The sequence below is a fragment of the Morchella importuna genome, assembly GCF_003444635.1.
Source record: "Morchella importuna strain M04M26 chromosome Unknown Morimp01GS064, whole genome shotgun sequence".
Taxonomy (NCBI): Eukaryota; Fungi; Ascomycota; class Pezizomycetes; order Pezizales; family Morchellaceae; genus Morchella; species Morchella importuna.
Window position 1 is genome coordinate 5,799 of NW_025763460.1, and position 17,539 is coordinate 23,337.

The window sequence follows — 17,539 nt, forward strand, 5'->3', positions numbered from 1 at the left end:
AGAAGAAACCTCCGACAATGCCGAAGAAATCAGCGACTGGGATAAAAAGGACAACCTTGCAGTTGTATTCCTTCAATCTAACATCGAATTCGAAGTTATTCTCACGCTGACACCGGCCGACACCGCTCATCACCTTTGGACTCAACTCGAGGACAGATTCGATCGGAAAACCGTCGCCTCCCTCCACTCGCTTCTCGCCAATGTCGTCACACTACAGTACACACCCGACAAGGGTATCAAGGAACATCTAACCCAGTTCAACACTCTTTGGTCATCTCTCCTCACTAGAACTAGTAACTCTACGGACAAGACCAAAGACCCACTCGGTTACCACCTTCACCAACTCGCATCTGTCTCAGAAGCGAAGGCATCCTTCCTACTCCTCTCACTCCGGCACGAATCCCTCGAATCAGTCGTTGACAACCTGCAAACCAAGCCCAACGTCACCTTCGATGACGTCTACGAAAAGCTGTTGGATCTGGACTCACGGCGCAACAACGATGGACAGGCGGCTGGAGAAGCCTACACAATCAGGCGAGGAAACCCAGGACACGGAAACAACAACAGAATCAGGAGGCCACGTAACAACGAAACAGGAAATCGGGACGTCACATGCACCTGGTGCACCAAGAATGGAGAATATGCAAAAGGCCACACGCACAAAAATTGCCGGAAACTCAAAGCTTTCAGAGACAAGGAGAAGTCCGCTGCATCTGGCAACCTCAACGTCGCATCTGGTACTGCATTTCACACAAAACTCGAGCTCTCTTGGATCCCTGATCTTTCTGGCCTTCCCGCACTCGAAGAAACCGATGTATTCACAATGCCGGTTGACTTCGACCTCACCAACTTCTCAGATGACACCTCGGATATTACCATGGAAGACTACTTTGGCTTCATTGCAGGACCTTCCACCACCGACAACAAGGCATGGATCTTCGACCCTGGTGCAACCAACCACATGACCGGAACGCTGGTTACCGACCCCACTCCCCACACTGGAACAGTTACTGTTGGAGGAGGTCGCAAACTCCAGATAACCGGAATTGACAACGTCACAATCAACGGATCACATGGCCTGATCACTCTGCAGAACGTATTCTTGATCCCCGAACTAGGCAATACCAACCTGATGTCTTGGTCTTGCATCGCTAAAAAGGGATTTACAACAACTGGGACGGAAGACGGCTTTACCATCTACAAACCGAACAGCAAGGAAATTATCGGGATCGCTAACGCAAATAGTACTGGTCTTTACATTTTTGAAACCAAGGAAACATGCGCACACCTCTCTGCCGCCAGCAGCTTCTATGACTGGCACCAACGGCTTGGACATCTCCCCGCTTCCTCGCTCCCACGGCTTCGCACCATGGTTGCTGACCCCAAGTCTCTCCCCACATCTGGTCACATGGAAACATTCAACACATGTGAACTCGCTAAGTCAACCAAATCTCACCTCGCTCCTCTCACCGAACCACAATCCAAACAACCACTGGAACTAATACACTCAGATCTGAGCGGCAAGTTCTCGACTCCTTCTCTGGGCGGTTTCAGTTACTATATCACTTTCATCGACGATTACTCCAGGTACGCTCACCTCTACTTCCTCAAAAAGAAGTCAGATGCAGCAGCTGCCACAGAACGATACATCGCATACATGGAAAATCAATTGGACAAAACGGTTAAACGGTTTCGAAGCGACAACGGTGGCGAGTACATCTCCAATGACCTTCAACAATTTTTCGCCTCTAAAGGCATAAAGCATGAATTCACTGTACCTTACTCTCATGAGTCAAATGGAACAGCAGAACGCTTTAACAGGACTATAGCAACAATGGCACGACCCGCCTTGCTCGACCACAACCTCCCAAAAAATCTATGGGCAGAAGCGATCAACACCATGGTACACGTCAAAAATCGACTCCCGCACAAATCACTCCCGAACATGACACCATACGAAGCACTCACCGGCAAGAAATCCTTTATTGGGCACCTCCGATCCTTCGGTGAAACCATGTTTATACACATACCTGTCGAAGCACGACCAGCTGGAACAAAACTGGATGCTAGGGCTATAACGGGACAATTCTGCGGATACGGAGATTCTGAAAAAATCCGTCGCGTCTACATACCATCACAAAGGAAAGTAGTTCTCTCTCGTCATTTTAGGTTTAAAGGTACATCCGTAGGGGAAGAAATCGAAGTCAAAACAAAAACCGATACACCCCCTAAACCAAAACAAATCGAGATCAAACAAGAACCACCCTCACGTCCGTCAACACCAAAACAACGTAGGACATACGACGACGACCCAAGCGACGACGACATGATCAACCAACAGATAATGCGCGAAACCATGGAACATTTCTCCGACACCGATTCGGAAGACCACGCAAGTATAGTGGGGGCCGGCTATACAAGGCCCGCCACTGAACGTACCCCGCATGATGATAATGAAACAGATACTGATCAACCGAGACGTAACCCAGCACGGGAACGGAAACCTCCGGTCAGATACGGACACAACATTCAGCATGACACTACCCTAACAGAACCAACAAACTACCACCAAGCGATCAACAGTCCTGACTCCGAAAAATGGCAGAATGCTATGAAAGTTGAACTCGACTCACTCGCAAGGAATAACACATGGAATCTGGTCAACACACCGGATCACCGCAAACTGGTCGACTGCAAATGGGTATACAAAATCAAACTCGGGCCCGATGGCAACCCCATACGGTACAAAGCCCGACTAGTCGCAAAAGGTTTCTCACAGGTCCCTGGCCAAGATCCCGATCAAACCTATGCCCCCGTCACCCGATACGAATCCATCAGACTACTCCTCGCTCGCTGCCTTCAAACCGGCGGTCAATGCGATCAGATGGACGTCACAAGCGCATTTCTATACGGCGAACTTAAGGAAGAAATCTACATGAAATCTCCTCCAGGCTACCCCACTCCCGGCAAAGCATGCAAACTAATCAAATGCATCTACGGACTCAAACAATCATCAAGGGAATGGTATGCCCGCCTCTCAAAAGCGCTAATCAAAATAGGATTCAGAAAAGCAGACTTCGACCCTTGTGTCTTCATACACAAGACAGGGGAAGTTGTCATCGCAATATACGTGGACGATATCCTCATCTTCTACTGGTCCGTTGAACGCAAAAACCGCGTCAGCCTCCTCCTCCACTCTGAATTCGAAATGACGGAAACTGGCACAGCCAACTGGGCACTCGGAATCCACTTGATCCACACTAAGACTGGCATTATCCTATCACAGGAAGCTTATCTCAAGCGTGTACTTATCAAATATGGCTTCAACGAATCCAGACCTGTGACAACACCTATCGACAACAACGTCCACCTCCAAAAAGGAACGGAAGCTGAAAAAATTGACGATCCAACAACTTATCAGTCGATAATCGGTTCACTCATGTACGCAGTCATCGGCACTAGACCCGACCTCGCCTACACTGTCACCATGCTTTCGCAATTTTCCTCCTGTCCCACTAAGGCTCATCTAGCTGCAGTCCATCGTGTCCTCCGTTATCTCAAAGGTACCCTCGATTGGTCACTCTTTTACGCCAAAACGCGACCAACTGCACTCATCGGCTACAGTGACGCAAGCTATGCCTCCGACATCGACGATCGCCGCTCATTCACCGGCCACTGCTTCATGCTAGGGGAAGCTCTCATCTCCTGGCGCTCTTATAAGCAACGATCTGTCGCAACTTCTACAACTGAAGCGGAATACATGGCCCTCTCGGACACCAGTCGACAACTGATCTGGTTAAGGAATGCAATCCACGAGCTGGAACGAAAACTGAATCTCTCTTTCATTCTTCGAGGCGACAACAACGGCTCTCTCTCTTTCGTTAAAAATCCTGTCTTTCATAAAAGGTCTAAACATATTGACGTACATTTTCATTTTGTTCGGGAACGGTTTGAGGATGAATTATTTGAACTGGAATATATTTCGACGAACGAGAACGTGGCGGATTTACTTACAAAAGGATTGGACAAAGGCAAACATGTTTTATTTTCTTCTACTATTCACTGTGGCTCACGAGGGGAAGTCTTGAAATAGGGCGCTCGGCACGTTTCATAGTTCTGGAAGATTCTCATCATTTCATTATAGTATTCGTCATCGGCGTATGACTCACTTTCCTATTAGTCATTCTATTACTCACACGTCCATGACTCATTGTATCTCTTTTGTACTACCTTTCATTAGTATAAATACGGGGCATTCCCCCTTAGCTAGCACAATCAACACGATCAATTACTTTACTTCTCCTACACACTTACTCTAGACACATTGTACTATTAGGTGGGACGGGGCGGAGGGAGATAAACCGGGAGAATGAGAAGGAGAGACTTTCCTCTCTAAGGCTCTAGACTCGAATAGAATCTACAATTCGATTCTTCTACATACATCTTAATTTTCTTAGAAGGTTTCTACTCCGCTTAAACTTTAAAGAACAAGGTTGGTAATCATGAGATGAATCTTGCCTGTAAAAATATATAGTTGTGTAAGGCCTAGGGTGGAAGGTTGGAATAAGCTTTCCATGCACCATCGTGCCACCTCTACCCATTCGATCGATGAGGTAGGTGTCGCTATAGCATAAATTCTGATCATTTCTGCGGCTTTGTCTGACGCGATCGACGTCTAGCTCAACTGAGGATGTCAGATCTCGGCTCGGGCCGGCCCGCGACAGGGATAAGCGATCAAAAGTTCTACTACGCGTGTAGGGGAAGTAAAATTGTATGGCGAGGTATCTGTGCACCATATAACTATTTTTTCCATAGATCATTCCTATCGCTGTAAGTCTGTAGACAGGTGGCGGTGACACACAAGCAAATACCGATATTTCTGGTATATACGCCCATGGGCTTAAAGCAAAGTGGGGGGAGGAAAGTCAAGGAAAACTGGCGGTGTATGCATATTCCCGTGACTTAAGCCAATCAGGAAGCATTTTTCTACTTTAAGCCCATGGGCGTATATCCCAGAAATATCGGTATTTGCTTGTGTGTCACCACCACCTGTCTACAGACTTACCCCTACACGAGTAGTACATACTCTAGTGGCCAGTAACGAACTCAGAGCTCGAGTCAAAAAGACGCGACGGTCATGAACTAACCCTGATGTCCACTCAAAGTTTACGCCAAAATTACCCTAATCCACCTCAAATTTCAATTTTTACACCTTAAATTACCCTAACCCATACCAAAAATTCGTTTTCCACCACTGACCAGTTCATGACCATGCATGACGCCCAGCTTCCTTCGAGCCAGTTTTTAACCAGTTTAAAACTGTCTGTTAGTAACTCAGTTTGAAACTTCCGGGTTCGTCACGGGCCCCTAATCAAAACCAAGACGTTAGGGTGGGATGGCTGAACTGTAACATGTACCTACATGTATGGTATGCCAGATCTCAATACGCCGGATCCCTTGCTGTCCCGTACGAATTCCTCTTGGATTTTAATTTTCTTACTGCAAAAATAATTTGCTCTCCTGGATTTTTCTGCTATCCCGTATAAATCCTTCGAATGTTGGCAATTCGGCATATTGAGTTGCGGCTGTAGTCCGCCCGTAAGTCAGTCAGGGGCTAGGTGGGTATGTAGTACTTCCATGTATCTTTCGTTCACCAAAGGGTGCGGGTGCTACGTGAACTACTTCAAAAAAAGCCCAGAGACAAAACCTGCATTGTCCGGTATACCTTTTGCCTGCCGTGAGTATGTGACATCGCCCAGTCTCATGATAATCTCAGTGGACTCTCTATCAAAAAGGAATGGCATAACCCCCCCAAAGCATGTGCGGCCAATTAAGGGGCGGACCTTTGAACCCAGCGGCTCCTCGCTTTGTCTGATTGTAGTCCACCTCGTCGTTTCTAGCCTGCCTCTACTTGCAAAATTTATCCGGGTAGACCCATCACCAGTTGCGGGGACTTTGAGCTTGAAAACTCTGATGATGCCCCCACTCGTGCGGTTATTGGAGAAATAGTTTCCCAGGGCCGCTGGATTGTTCCCTCAGTAGAGTCTTTGCGGTCTATATTTCCGGTACATGCATCGTGCACGGAGTGTGAATCATGCTTTAGGTAGGTGTCTCTTTGACGGGGAGGGGGAGTTCTAGCTTGTCGTTAGAGTAAACCCTCCCCCCTGCAGCTTAAACAGCTTAGACGCACGTCAGGTGAATTTATTTTCCATAATCCCTCTCATGCATCGTCAGATCCCAAGACTGAGTAAGACAACCCACCTTTTCACAGCTGCGTGAGGATTATCTGGAGGCTTACCTCGACCACTACAACTCCATTTCCCCTCAACCCCCCGCCATCACATGTACCACTGGTAATGATGCAAAGGCGCGTACACGACATACCTCACATTTTCAAAGCACCCGAGTTGTAGAATACCGCAAAATCTGAGAAGTTTCGTTGCGCTGCAGCAGGGGTATAGGCCAACCAGAGGCAGCCTTTGGACGTCAAAATCCAAGTTATATGCAACTTTTGGTGTACTTGCTTACCAGCATATGAACCAGAAAATGCGAGTTCGAGAGTCAAGGATTATTTGTATAGAGTGGCGCCGATCTGCCATACAAAATAGACATTTGCATTTTCTGGTTCATATGCTTGTAAGCAAGTAGAATATCCCTGCTGCAGCGCAACGAAATTTCTCAGATTTTGCGGTGCTGATTCTCCGCAGACTGCGGGCGGGGTACAGGGTGGTGAGCTGACTTTGGCAGGAGAAGCGTGGATGCCGCGGGCAAATGAGATATCAAAGTATTGCTCAAGACATGGCCTGGATTATAACCCCCACGTCGTCGGCCGCGGAGGGCCTATCAAAAAAACCGATACCCCTTACCAAAAAGATCTCACCAAAGTTCGAACGATATGACACCAGCCCCTCCCGCTGGATAGATGGAAACAGGACCATCCTAGGCTTCATGGAGGAACTGTTTTTACCAGTGAGAGTGTGGCTGGACTGAGCGTTATTGGCGTGTGGAAGCATCAGCATCAGCGTGCTAAAATGACAGGTCATATACATAACGCTGCGCGTTATATCAAATTATTGCACCGGAACCATTCCCGCAAACCTCAGAGTGGCGCTTATGTAATTCTCAATAACAAAGCGAGCCGGACATAAAAAACAATGGCCGCCTCCACCCAGTGAGTTTCTGCTCAAAATACCCACCCACCGGTTAGATCCTGAGGGTTCTTGATAGCAACAACCTCACAAAATTCCTCGGGACTTAATTAGCACGCGAGTACATTCGAGTTCAAGTACAAAAAGCTGATCATATTGTGTGATATTTCAACCCTCCAGCTCCACCATCAATGCATCGTGGAGTTTGCCAATTAGGTAAATAAAACGTGGCGGTGCCTAAATCCTATCTGTCAGATGTAATAGAGGCCCTGAATATAGTATATGCCCTGCTCAAAAAATGGCTGTATTTGGTATTGGTAGTAGATAAGATGAACGATGGCCGTATGGATTGAACCATTGCTTGGACATATGCACACCCCGCAACGATAACGGGTGATGGGTGGTTTGAGTTAACCAGGGTGGACTATATAACCCCAGTTCGGTTGAAAATGATATCGTTCGTTAGGTTTGGTGTGAGCAGATATTTACCTTGGTAACCAATATATCAGTCGAGTGATAAGCTATGTCCAAATGTGTGGAATTGATCGGGTGGGTAGGGCTTCAATCCATACCGGGTTCACCCATTGCATTGCAGACATCATGGCGATTTGGAGTGCTTCAAAGCCCTCGTTTATTACTCGTAATGCATCACGAGATAAGACGACGTCACCGAATCGACATTGGTCTTGTTCGGATCAGATGTCCCCGCAACGGGTGATGGGCTATTTGAGTTGTTCAGCATGGCTGGTCGATAGGGGTGCTTTGTCGGAGCTGCCGTCACTGCTTCTTCCAAGTACGCGATAGACATCTTAAGGTCCTCCAGCCCCCCAAATCGAAGGTACCGATAGTTCAAATAGCTGCCTAGCTCGCTCAGCGCTGCCGGTCGATCAGGGTGGCCTATGGGCGTAGTTTCTGATGTCTCCTCAGCTATGGTGATGGAAGCGCCAACGTCCTCAACCTCGTCAAAATACTCATATCTGCTTTTCAAAATGAGATTCAACTCGTGCGATTCTCCATCCGTAGTATCATCATGGGGTTGGGTGATGTTAGCCCCCGCTCACCAGAATCGGTATCCGGCTCTATCCTGCTGGAGGGATTTATCGGGTCTGACCTCAATTGCTTCATGTGCAATGAGAGAGGTTCAAGCCCTGAGACTTTGAATGAGGTGCTCTCCGCCACCAGCTCCCCAGCCAGTGTGATGGCCTTGTCGATAATGTCGACACTACCCGTGGCCAAGAACTGATTATAGAAAGTAGCAACTTATGCAACAGTCTGCAATATATCAGCCGTAATAGCATCTCCGTGATCATCCGTCGGAGACACTTGGTTGTTATTCACCGGTTCTCCCATTTGCTGCAGAACTTGTTTGTTCTTAAAGTCTGCTGATGGTACCTCAGGTTTGAAATAGATCAATAACTACAGCTGGTCGCAGGCTTTGCTGGGTGCTGGTCTTGCCTGACGCGAGGATGGACAGTTAGAACTCACTTTCTTTTTTTCTTTTTTGCGAAGAAGATTCCTTGCAGTGGACACAAACCAGAGAACCCTTGCTGGCTAAGGAGTATCTATCTGCAGTGATCTCGGCGGAACCCCCGCTTGGTCTGCGCAGGAGACAAACTAATCTGTTCGGCCAGGGAAATGTATATCAGGTAGCTGCCTTATCGAGAAAGTAGACAGTGTATATATATATAAAGTAGTAAATAATGGCGGTGACAATCAGGTGAATTAGGAAGACTCCTGTCTGCCGCGGTGTCTTCTCACATGCACCGCGGTGCAGAAGTGGCAATCGCGCTTGTTATTGCCTAGACTGTTGCCTAGCCACATACATGCAGTGTGTCGATCGCGAGAAGTGGGGTTAGGGTTGTTTCTTAAGCATCGTTCTGTTCTTTTTTAATTCATTAATTGCATGCAACCTTACAGCTCGTTCTGTTCTTAATTCAGTGTCTTAAACCCGCGGCAGGGGTGAATACAGAATGTGGACCGTGTCGCCTGAATTATTGCTGCCCATCGCGACGTTGGGAAATTGACTCCCTTGCTTTTCTTACTAGCATGGTTATATATATGGGAGCCGGAGCTGGCGATAGCTTGAAAAATGATAGTACTACTACAGCGCAAGGTAGAATTATTGTAGAAACAGGGTCTAAAAACATGGTTTGTATAGCTGGTTAAGGCAATAGGGCTCCTCCCATACTACTACAATAATCGTACCACAAGCTGTAATATAAGAGAACTACATGTATTGCTAACTACTGTATACGTTGGTCAGAAACTTGGGAATCCATCACTTGCATAATTCATAATCCAAATTAAAGTCTCATCAGTGTTTCCCTCCTTCCGCTGCCAGGTTATTGACCTAATCCAATCCAGCAGGGTCCGAAGCCACACTACAATACCCTCTCCTGTATATTCCTGCTGGCATCCTTCTCCCCCCCCCCCCCCCCCCCTCTTCCTCTTCCTTCTCCTCCCAGTCGCTATCACCCTCGAGACTTACACACAGCATGTCCGGCTCCTCCTCATCATCGCTATCTACCTCATTACCCGTACTTACTTCAGGGCCACCCCTTACCTCGTAGAGTGGTTGCCACCGGGTCTTATTACTGAGGGAGATACTAGGCTCCCGGCTAAAGAACCAATTGAATTTCACTTTACGATACCACAGACCAAAGATCTGATCCCCCGGGACATCCAAGACACTAATCCGGCCGTAACTAACGTCCCTGGTATTTCTTACACTCCCCACCAGGGCCTTAGCATCACCTAGAGCCGCAACCGCTGTCGGTAGCGCTGATGCTTCAGCACCGGCAGCCTCGAGTGTTGAGGAAGTCCTGATCGTAGCCAGCCTTGCGTCCGTGAGAATGAAGAACCCAACAAGCAGATAAACATCGTATCGGTTTTTGAATGGCTTGAGGAACCACTCGAGTGTTTCTGGTTTACCGCACGCCTCCTCGAACCAGGTACTGTTGTTCCGGGGTTTATGGATAGTGAGCTGAGGAGCGACTAGGTTTGCAACGCCGCTGCCCCGCTTTTCATTAGAGAGTGAGAGGATGTCTGATAGGAAAATGCGGAGCTTGGAGCCTTTCGACAACATTTGTGTCTCATGAAAGCTTCCGTGGACATTGATGCTGATCTCACCAGCGGTTGGTCGGTCTACGAAAGGTTCGTGGGTATCTTGGTGGATATCTTTGGTGTCGAGGATAAAGCAGCCAAGGCGAAGTGATTGGGGTGGCTGGATGTTTGGAAGTGGGGGCTCTCGACGACATTATGGAGTGTATTGTGTGTAAATTAGATGGCGTGTGAATGGAATGCTTGAACTTCGTGAGTTAGGACTAGAGTATGGTCTGAGAGATGGTGATGGCGGGGGTGTGGTTTGGTAAAATAATTGAACAAAGGCTATGGGGAAAGACTATCATACAACCGATGAAACTCAAGATCGACCTTCCAATAACTATATGGTGCGCCCACTCTTAAAGGTGACCGAAAATTGCGGAAAGTCGATGGCTAATAATTTGTCGACCCGAAAGGTTAAAGAAAATCGGTAAAGACAAAGTCAAATACTAGTGGTGAAGTTTAGTTATTAGAGCTTGAAACCAGCTGTTTTTGTATGTAAAAAGCACCAAGACTGAGCGAAGTGGAATAATATTAATATACCCATTTATACCCCTCAAAAGTCAATTCCGGCAGGAATGTAGCAAAGTGGCTAGGAATAAGCCCTCCCATTGACTTGGAGTTCACCTTGCAGCCACGATTGTTCTTCCAGATACCGCAGTGTCGTCACCTTTAAGAGTGTGCGCACCATACTTGTTTTTTACTGCCCTATCGGTGCTTAGATGCTGTCTATTTGACAGAATATTATAGTTGCTAAAAGAGGAATGGTGGCAGCGGAATATGTGTGATCCAGACACAAGCCACAGCTGAAAATACGCCGCCCGAATCAATAGGCAGCTTTAACGGACTATGGGATACTGGCGGATATGCAATAAGGCTTAAAAGTCGAGACCTCGGCGGTCTTGCAAAAGATAGCTCATAGTCCAGACCTCAAACTGCTGGTTTTGTAGGCACCTATTTCATGTCTCCTACCCTGCAAGGCCGCATGTGTTATGCACCTTTGCATATGGGTTAGGTTTGTGGATTTTGTGAGGCTCGCTACTGTCGGATTGGATAACTGTAACTTCGCGACATTATGAAAGGCTACCAAATCTACTCGGAAGTCCAGTAATGCAGACGATGTACTCACGGGCCGCTTGGAATTTTATACTAGGAAGCGCCCGTTCAGTGGTGCCAGTGCACAACGCTTTGCTCTCATGAGAACCGAGCCGTTGGAAGCTAGACCCGAGACCAAACCTGTGAATTTTTCAGGGCTAAGGTGTTACCTAAAGGCGATTGAGGCTGCTGCTGTTGTGCCTGTGGTGGCAGATGTGGTGTAGGGTAATGATCGGTTGGCGGGTTTCGGGTGTCGTGGGCGGATAGATGCCTAACGGGTATAGAGGGGGGGGGGGGGGACCGTGCATATGGGTATATCTAACTGGAGATACCTGCCTGGTAGGGGGTTTGCTTGGAGTGGTTGAACTATTGTAGGTAGGGCTCCATGCAGCTGCAGAGGCTTGGATCAGATCACCACCGCAGCCCACGGCAATATATATATGCCCTAGTGCCCAGAACTGTGCCGGTGACAAATTGAGCTTTCATTGATATGATACCACCCTGTTCCAATGCCCATTGTTCCATCGTTTCGATTTTCCTAGGCCTTTTTGTCAGGTGTGGAGTACTCTGTTCCCTGTCAAGCGAGTTCGAACGTACGTTCATTATGCAACGAGTACACCATTGAATTGAGACATAAGTACTTAACTGGGTTGTTGTGGACTGCGGTAGCGGTGGTGACTCTGTGAGTAACAGTAGTAGGAGTGGGAGAGGTATCAGCCCTTGAAATCGTTCCGTGTCTCCTTATCAGGGTTAGGGTTTGCTACCGCCAGAATGTCTTAGTATTTTTTTTTTGTTTAATTCATTAATTAATTGCATGCAGACTTTCGTCTGTGGCAATATCAAAGTACCCGAGAACTGCCCAACAGCCTCCGCTACCTCAAATAAAAATAAAGAAATAAAGGAATCACAAAGGTAAATGCTTGTAACAAATAATTTACTCTGTCTCTTCTAGCTCAATTAATGAAAAGTTAACCCTGTCCTTTCTTCCCCTATTCAAGAGCCATACATTTATCCGTCCAGAAATATTGAAATGTTTCTTCCCTTCTATCCTGCGCCTGGCTAACAAGGGCTGAAACAAAGATCGATATGTTTTGTCCCGTGTCCATCATTACTCCGCGGATCCACAGCAAATATCAGATCGTCATCTTTATGATTTAGAAAGTGCTCCGAGAAGACTTATATCAAATATCTTCGTTCGCTCAGGCGCGTAAGAAGTGGAGACAGTGAGTATTCCTATTTTAATTGTAGATTTTATTTTGATTGCACAGGTATAAACATGTTCTTATATATTCTTATGCATTCTACACACTGAGGACCAGGCAGCAGCCTGGTATCATCGCTAGAAAGGCCCAGCTAAGAGAGCTGGCTATCGACTATTCATCAGGATACAGAATGACTGTAAAAACAAAACTTCCGCTTGTACCAGTCAAGTGGTACGTTTCCCCTTGACTGGATGAAAATCGGAGCGTCCAAATTACTCATGCCCTTATGATTCTGGTCCGAGCTAATAGAGGATAAATGTCAGTATTGTGTATACGGTTCAGTTGGGACCGTCGGAGAACAAACCTACTCCTATCCACACGAGATGATAACAAGGAGATCTCTAAGTTTGGATAGAGCACATCAACAAGAATCCCATCATCCTGGCCGCCGCCTCGGCTGAAGAATGCCCAGAAATAACGCTCCTCGGTGAAGCCGCTTTCCCAATCAGATATGTGTTCTCCAGAAGTAGCAGTCGAGCCGAAGAGTTCCTGTTCAACGCCAAACGACACAAGTGTTGTGCCCAAAATGGCAGAAAAGTCGAATACTTTCAAAGAGAATCGTAGAAGCAAGTAGTTCGGAATTTCAGATCTGTGCTCGTAGAATTTGTTTAGGGTCCTGTCTGAGTGGACCGGATCAACGTTGCTCGCAAAGTGAAGTTCAACGGCCTTTACACCGTTCTATGAATCAAAGAGTCAAGATATTAGGCACTGAGTATAGCCAAATTCAAACATTGCACGGCCTGAGAATATACCAGAATCCTCAGACGGAAACTATCTGCATCCTCAAACTGGCCGGGCTGGTTCACGACGGCGGGGTCTGCCTTTACACTCAGAACCTAGAAAAACAACCCTGGTCAGATACCTATTGCTGCACTGGTCGATAAAACTACTACCTTGGCTTGTATTTTTGCCATTTCATCTATCCGGAAATTGAGAAGATCTCTCCTTGTTTCACCTCCGTTCACAAACTTCTCGATTGGGACTGTAAAAAGGTTGATCAGTATCCTTTATGGCGCAAGAACGTTTCCTGGTCGAGTACTTACTTCTTTCTATGAGGTCTTTGAAAAACAGATATCTAGAGAATGAATCAAAGATTTCCCAACTCTAAGGTTGCACCGGTGAGACTTCATACCATGAATTTGTTTCGACCTGAACCTACCTTCTGCGTTGCATAAGAGTAATTCAACGGCTTGAAATGATTCTTGAAGTTTGGTAACTTCCCGTACTGGCCGAGCAGAGCACTAGGGCTTCTTAGCATATCTCGCTCAAGGTAAGGGAAGAGGCACACACAATCTTCTATAGCTTTGTTCACTCATGTGGTCATAAAACTCATCCGCTCTCCGCTTTAAGTCCAAAAGATCTGCCGGGGTGTCCCTAGTATAGTTCCCACTTCCTTCACTGTGCATTATAATACTTGTATCACTATACTGACCTATCGTTTTCATGGCGCTTTCGACTTCGGCAGTAACTGACCCGCCTACCATGAAACAGGAGAAAGCAAGTTTGGCTCTACGAACGAGCTCAATAATGATACACTTTCTAGCTGAGTGGCGGATCATTTGCTTACGATGCCTTGATATCTTCAATTATATGCTTCTTCCGGACCTTCATTGAAACTCGAGCAAAAAAGGTACCTCCAGTAATGAAGTCTAATGTGTTGTTAGCATGTATCATATAGTAGGTTCCATGTCCCTTGTACGTACCGGCGATATATCTGTCACCATACGTTTCGTGCGGATTACTGGCCTCATACCAGTTAAATTCTGCCTTGCTCGATGCGTCTGCCTGATTTTTCCCCTGAACCAACACTTGATACGTGATATCGCTCGTTTCGAACTGGACCAGAAAGATCAGTACCATACCAAGGAAAAAGTAACAGGCAGTAACAAACCTCGGTGCGGTTCAGGAAGGTGGTGTCTATCTCTAGGTTTACTCCCCAGCCACTAATGGCCGCAGCGCCAGATATCTGGAGAGATCTCGTGAGCTGGCTAAATCAAAGTTAGAATAACACTCCCAAGTTGTTGTCATCCGCTTACTCATAGTCTTCGATCAGGACCGAGCTATAGCTCTTCTGTACACCTCCATCGCCGCCAGGTTTCTGAGGGGTAATAGTGACCGCATCTTCTACGCATGTTTGTTGGACATATGTGTTGTAGCTTCAATTCTCGCACATTCATTAGAGGGCAGCATACGCATAGAGGAACAATTGTGACGCAAACCCTTGGCCTGTAGGGGCGAGTGGTTAGTGAGATTGAATACGATTCCAGGATGAGAAAGCTTTAGCATTACCAAGTTTCATTCCGTCGAAATAGGGAACATATTCTGCCATAGTGATATCGGATATGCTGCTCTCTAGACTATTGGTAGCTCCTCGAAACATCTGTTCACTAGGAAAATCTCCAAGCTATATAAACCCGAAGCAGCATTCATGTATGACGTTCTCCGGCGGAGTCGTGGATGTATAGCTTTTACAGATCGGCTTCAGATAGTCAATCTTAAACACGGTAGAAGCGACGAGAACGAGAGGTGATGAATACGACGGGTCAACTTTGCATTGCATCGAATTTGAGAAATAGGGAGTTTTAGATGGGCGAATTGAACAGAACGTCAAGCAATTGGACAGAAAGTTCAGTACCTCTTATTGGCTGAACTCTTGCAAGTCTTTGCCTAAAACAGCTAGAATTTCTGTCCAACCCCTCCGACCTTCTGTTCTGGCGTAGCTAAAACTTTCTAATATGGCCTCTGAAATCGTAACATTGGGACTTACATATGGATATCCAGCCTACATCGCGATCATAAATGAAATCGACGATTGCAACTCGCTGGTCCCGATTCCAACTCCAATCGAAACCATCGGTGTAAAGCACAACCAACACAATTTATTATAATTGGAGATCTTCTTTCCACAACCGTAGGAGTGATGTCTCGAGACTAGACTCTTTCTTGTAAGCCTTGTTTTGTCTTCTCTTGATTGGCCCTCCGGGTACCCTTTCGCGAGTAGTTGTAACATCAACCTCCTACGGGGTACTCTTAGCTTTGCTTAAAGCTTTGCCATTTTTATAAGCTCAACAGTCTTTTATACCTATATGTAATGTATGTCGTCCGCATGTGCGTAGTGACTGCATAAGAACTTAGCTTTTACAATCTCAATCTCAACTGGGTTACAATAGTAGCTTTAATGAAGTTGAGCGCATGCAGATATTTACCTATAGCTAAGGAGCACATGAATCAAATAACAAGTCATAATCACATTACCGTTCTAGTCTAGCCGCGAACATAGCTCGCTCGCGGAACGTTTTCAAGAGACTGCTTATTCGAAAAAGTATTTATTATGTCGGAATTCATCGCTCAATTGCGGTTCATTCATCAGCGTCGCTGGTCTAGCCTGGAGCTCTACTCTCTTTTATAGGGTAATTAGATCTCAGTGCAGTACCACTGTTTTCGTGTACATATCAATATACTGTCACCAAAAAAAGAGTTTCGAGCAGATTAACTACCTTGTGGATCTCCCACATCTAAAGTAGGGCAAGTAGAAAATACTGCCCGCGTTTGCTCGTTGCTTCATTAGTGCATCGATGAGTGGCTGTCCCCTCTTCACTGTTGGTCTTGAACGGGCATCTGAGAGTCATTAAAATATTCATCTGCTCACAGAATGCTCTCTACTATTCAACCATTAACGTTATTGTAGCCGTTGATGCTGTAAACCTTATTGGCTCCCAGAATTAGCGCTCATCCCTGGCTGAGCGATGTCCGTCAGTAAACTAGAATACTACTTGTAATTGGTAGGTCTTTTTTGTTGGATCACCGGGGGTGCGCAGCGGGAGTTCAGGGGGGGAATTAAGCTGGGCCTTGCAATCCATATATGCACACCCGGATAGCTGCGGTAGAAAGGAAGTAGAGGCAGGAATGGATGCGCTATATGTAGTATCTATTATTCTGGTTGCAAGGTCATGTGACATAATTGTGTGAAGTATCTGTGCGGGAGCATGAGAATTAGTACATATACATCTTCATCTGTATTTGATAAGTGCAATGCAGCTGTTAGAGTCTCCTCATAGCTGGTAGAATTTGGCAGCGAAGGCGGGAGTGGTGGGGCGAGATCGATAGGAATTGGTGAATGCTTGGGCTTTCCAGTGATCTCAGATAGCAGTCCTTGAAATCATTCTAGATCCATCTCTTTATTGGAACATATGTTTATAGGGTTAGGGTTTGATACTGCACCATTTTATAAAATAGATTACCAAAGATACCGCCAGCGTTTAAAAAAAACATGATTTAAAAAAAAAAAAGATACCGCCAGCGCCCCCACCACGATCCAAACAACACCCCGAAATCCCGAGTCCCCGAAGTGGAGCAACGGAAAAGGCCCGAGCCAACTAGACTTATGAAGGTGGGTACTCGTGGGCGCTCGAGTTCTGGGCTCGAGCCACTCGTCTCGTCGACAACACTACTTGGCTCATAGTGGATCGGGCCTCATGTAATTAACTTGATTAGAATTCCTCCCCTATCCCATATCTTATCTCCTTTGTCCTCATTATCAACTTTAGTTTGCATTTTCACCAGCGTTCGATCAATAAGGTATCTATTTCCAATACCAAGTCCCGATCGAGCAGGGCCTGCGGGGTGCGGTGATAATATCTATGGAACGATACAGAAAAGGCTCAGAGCTGCATATCCATAAACGCACGCACTTTCTAGTAGTTACAGGTCGTCCGTTCGAAGTATATAATTGTCCATCGAGTGATTTCCCACGATAGACATATCCGTACGTGTGCAGGGACTGGTGATTTTGACGGACAATCACTGTCTCTAGTAGCAAACTACCAATGACTATGTCGTTTAGTAGAGTCATTTACTATAAGTGACCAACTCAATTAGACTAAACCACCTTTGTCACTTATACTAAATGACAACGTCGAGTGTATGAGGACA

General features: G+C 46.4%; 3 protein-coding genes across 3 annotated transcripts; all 3 read right to left on the reverse strand.

Moving 5' to 3' along the window:
- Nucleotides 1–7,782: 7,782 nt before the first annotated feature.
- LAJ45_11316 (uncharacterized protein) lies at nucleotides 7,783–8,498 on the reverse strand (the record flags this gene model as incomplete). The annotated part of the gene is made up of 4 exons (XM_046120825.1): nucleotides 7,783–8,045; nucleotides 8,120–8,128; nucleotides 8,210–8,387; nucleotides 8,487–8,498. 4 exons carry the CDS (start codon nucleotides 8,496–8,498, stop codon nucleotides 7,783–7,785), a joined length of 462 nt encoding a protein of 153 aa, XP_045965959.1.
- Nucleotides 8,499–9,498: 1,000 nt separating this feature from the next.
- LAJ45_11317 (uncharacterized protein) lies at nucleotides 9,499–10,233 on the reverse strand (the record flags this gene model as incomplete). Its single annotated transcript, XM_046120826.1, has 1 exon — nucleotides 9,499–10,233. The coding sequence occupies one exon, from the start codon at nucleotides 10,231–10,233 to the stop codon at nucleotides 9,499–9,501; it is 735 nt and encodes a 244-aa protein (XP_045965960.1).
- A 2,492-nt stretch (nucleotides 10,234–12,725) lies between these two features.
- LAJ45_11318 (uncharacterized protein) lies at nucleotides 12,726–14,936 on the reverse strand (the record flags this gene model as incomplete). The annotated part of the gene is made up of 13 exons (XM_046120827.1): nucleotides 12,726–12,849; nucleotides 12,912–13,285; nucleotides 13,360–13,443; nucleotides 13,501–13,589; nucleotides 13,651–13,711; nucleotides 13,767–13,848; nucleotides 13,898–14,116; nucleotides 14,175–14,256; nucleotides 14,311–14,443; nucleotides 14,499–14,595; nucleotides 14,644–14,763; nucleotides 14,827–14,833; nucleotides 14,897–14,936. 13 exons carry the CDS (start codon nucleotides 14,934–14,936, stop codon nucleotides 12,726–12,728), a joined length of 1,512 nt encoding a protein of 503 aa, XP_045965961.1.
- Nucleotides 14,937–17,539: the final 2,603 nt, after the last annotated feature.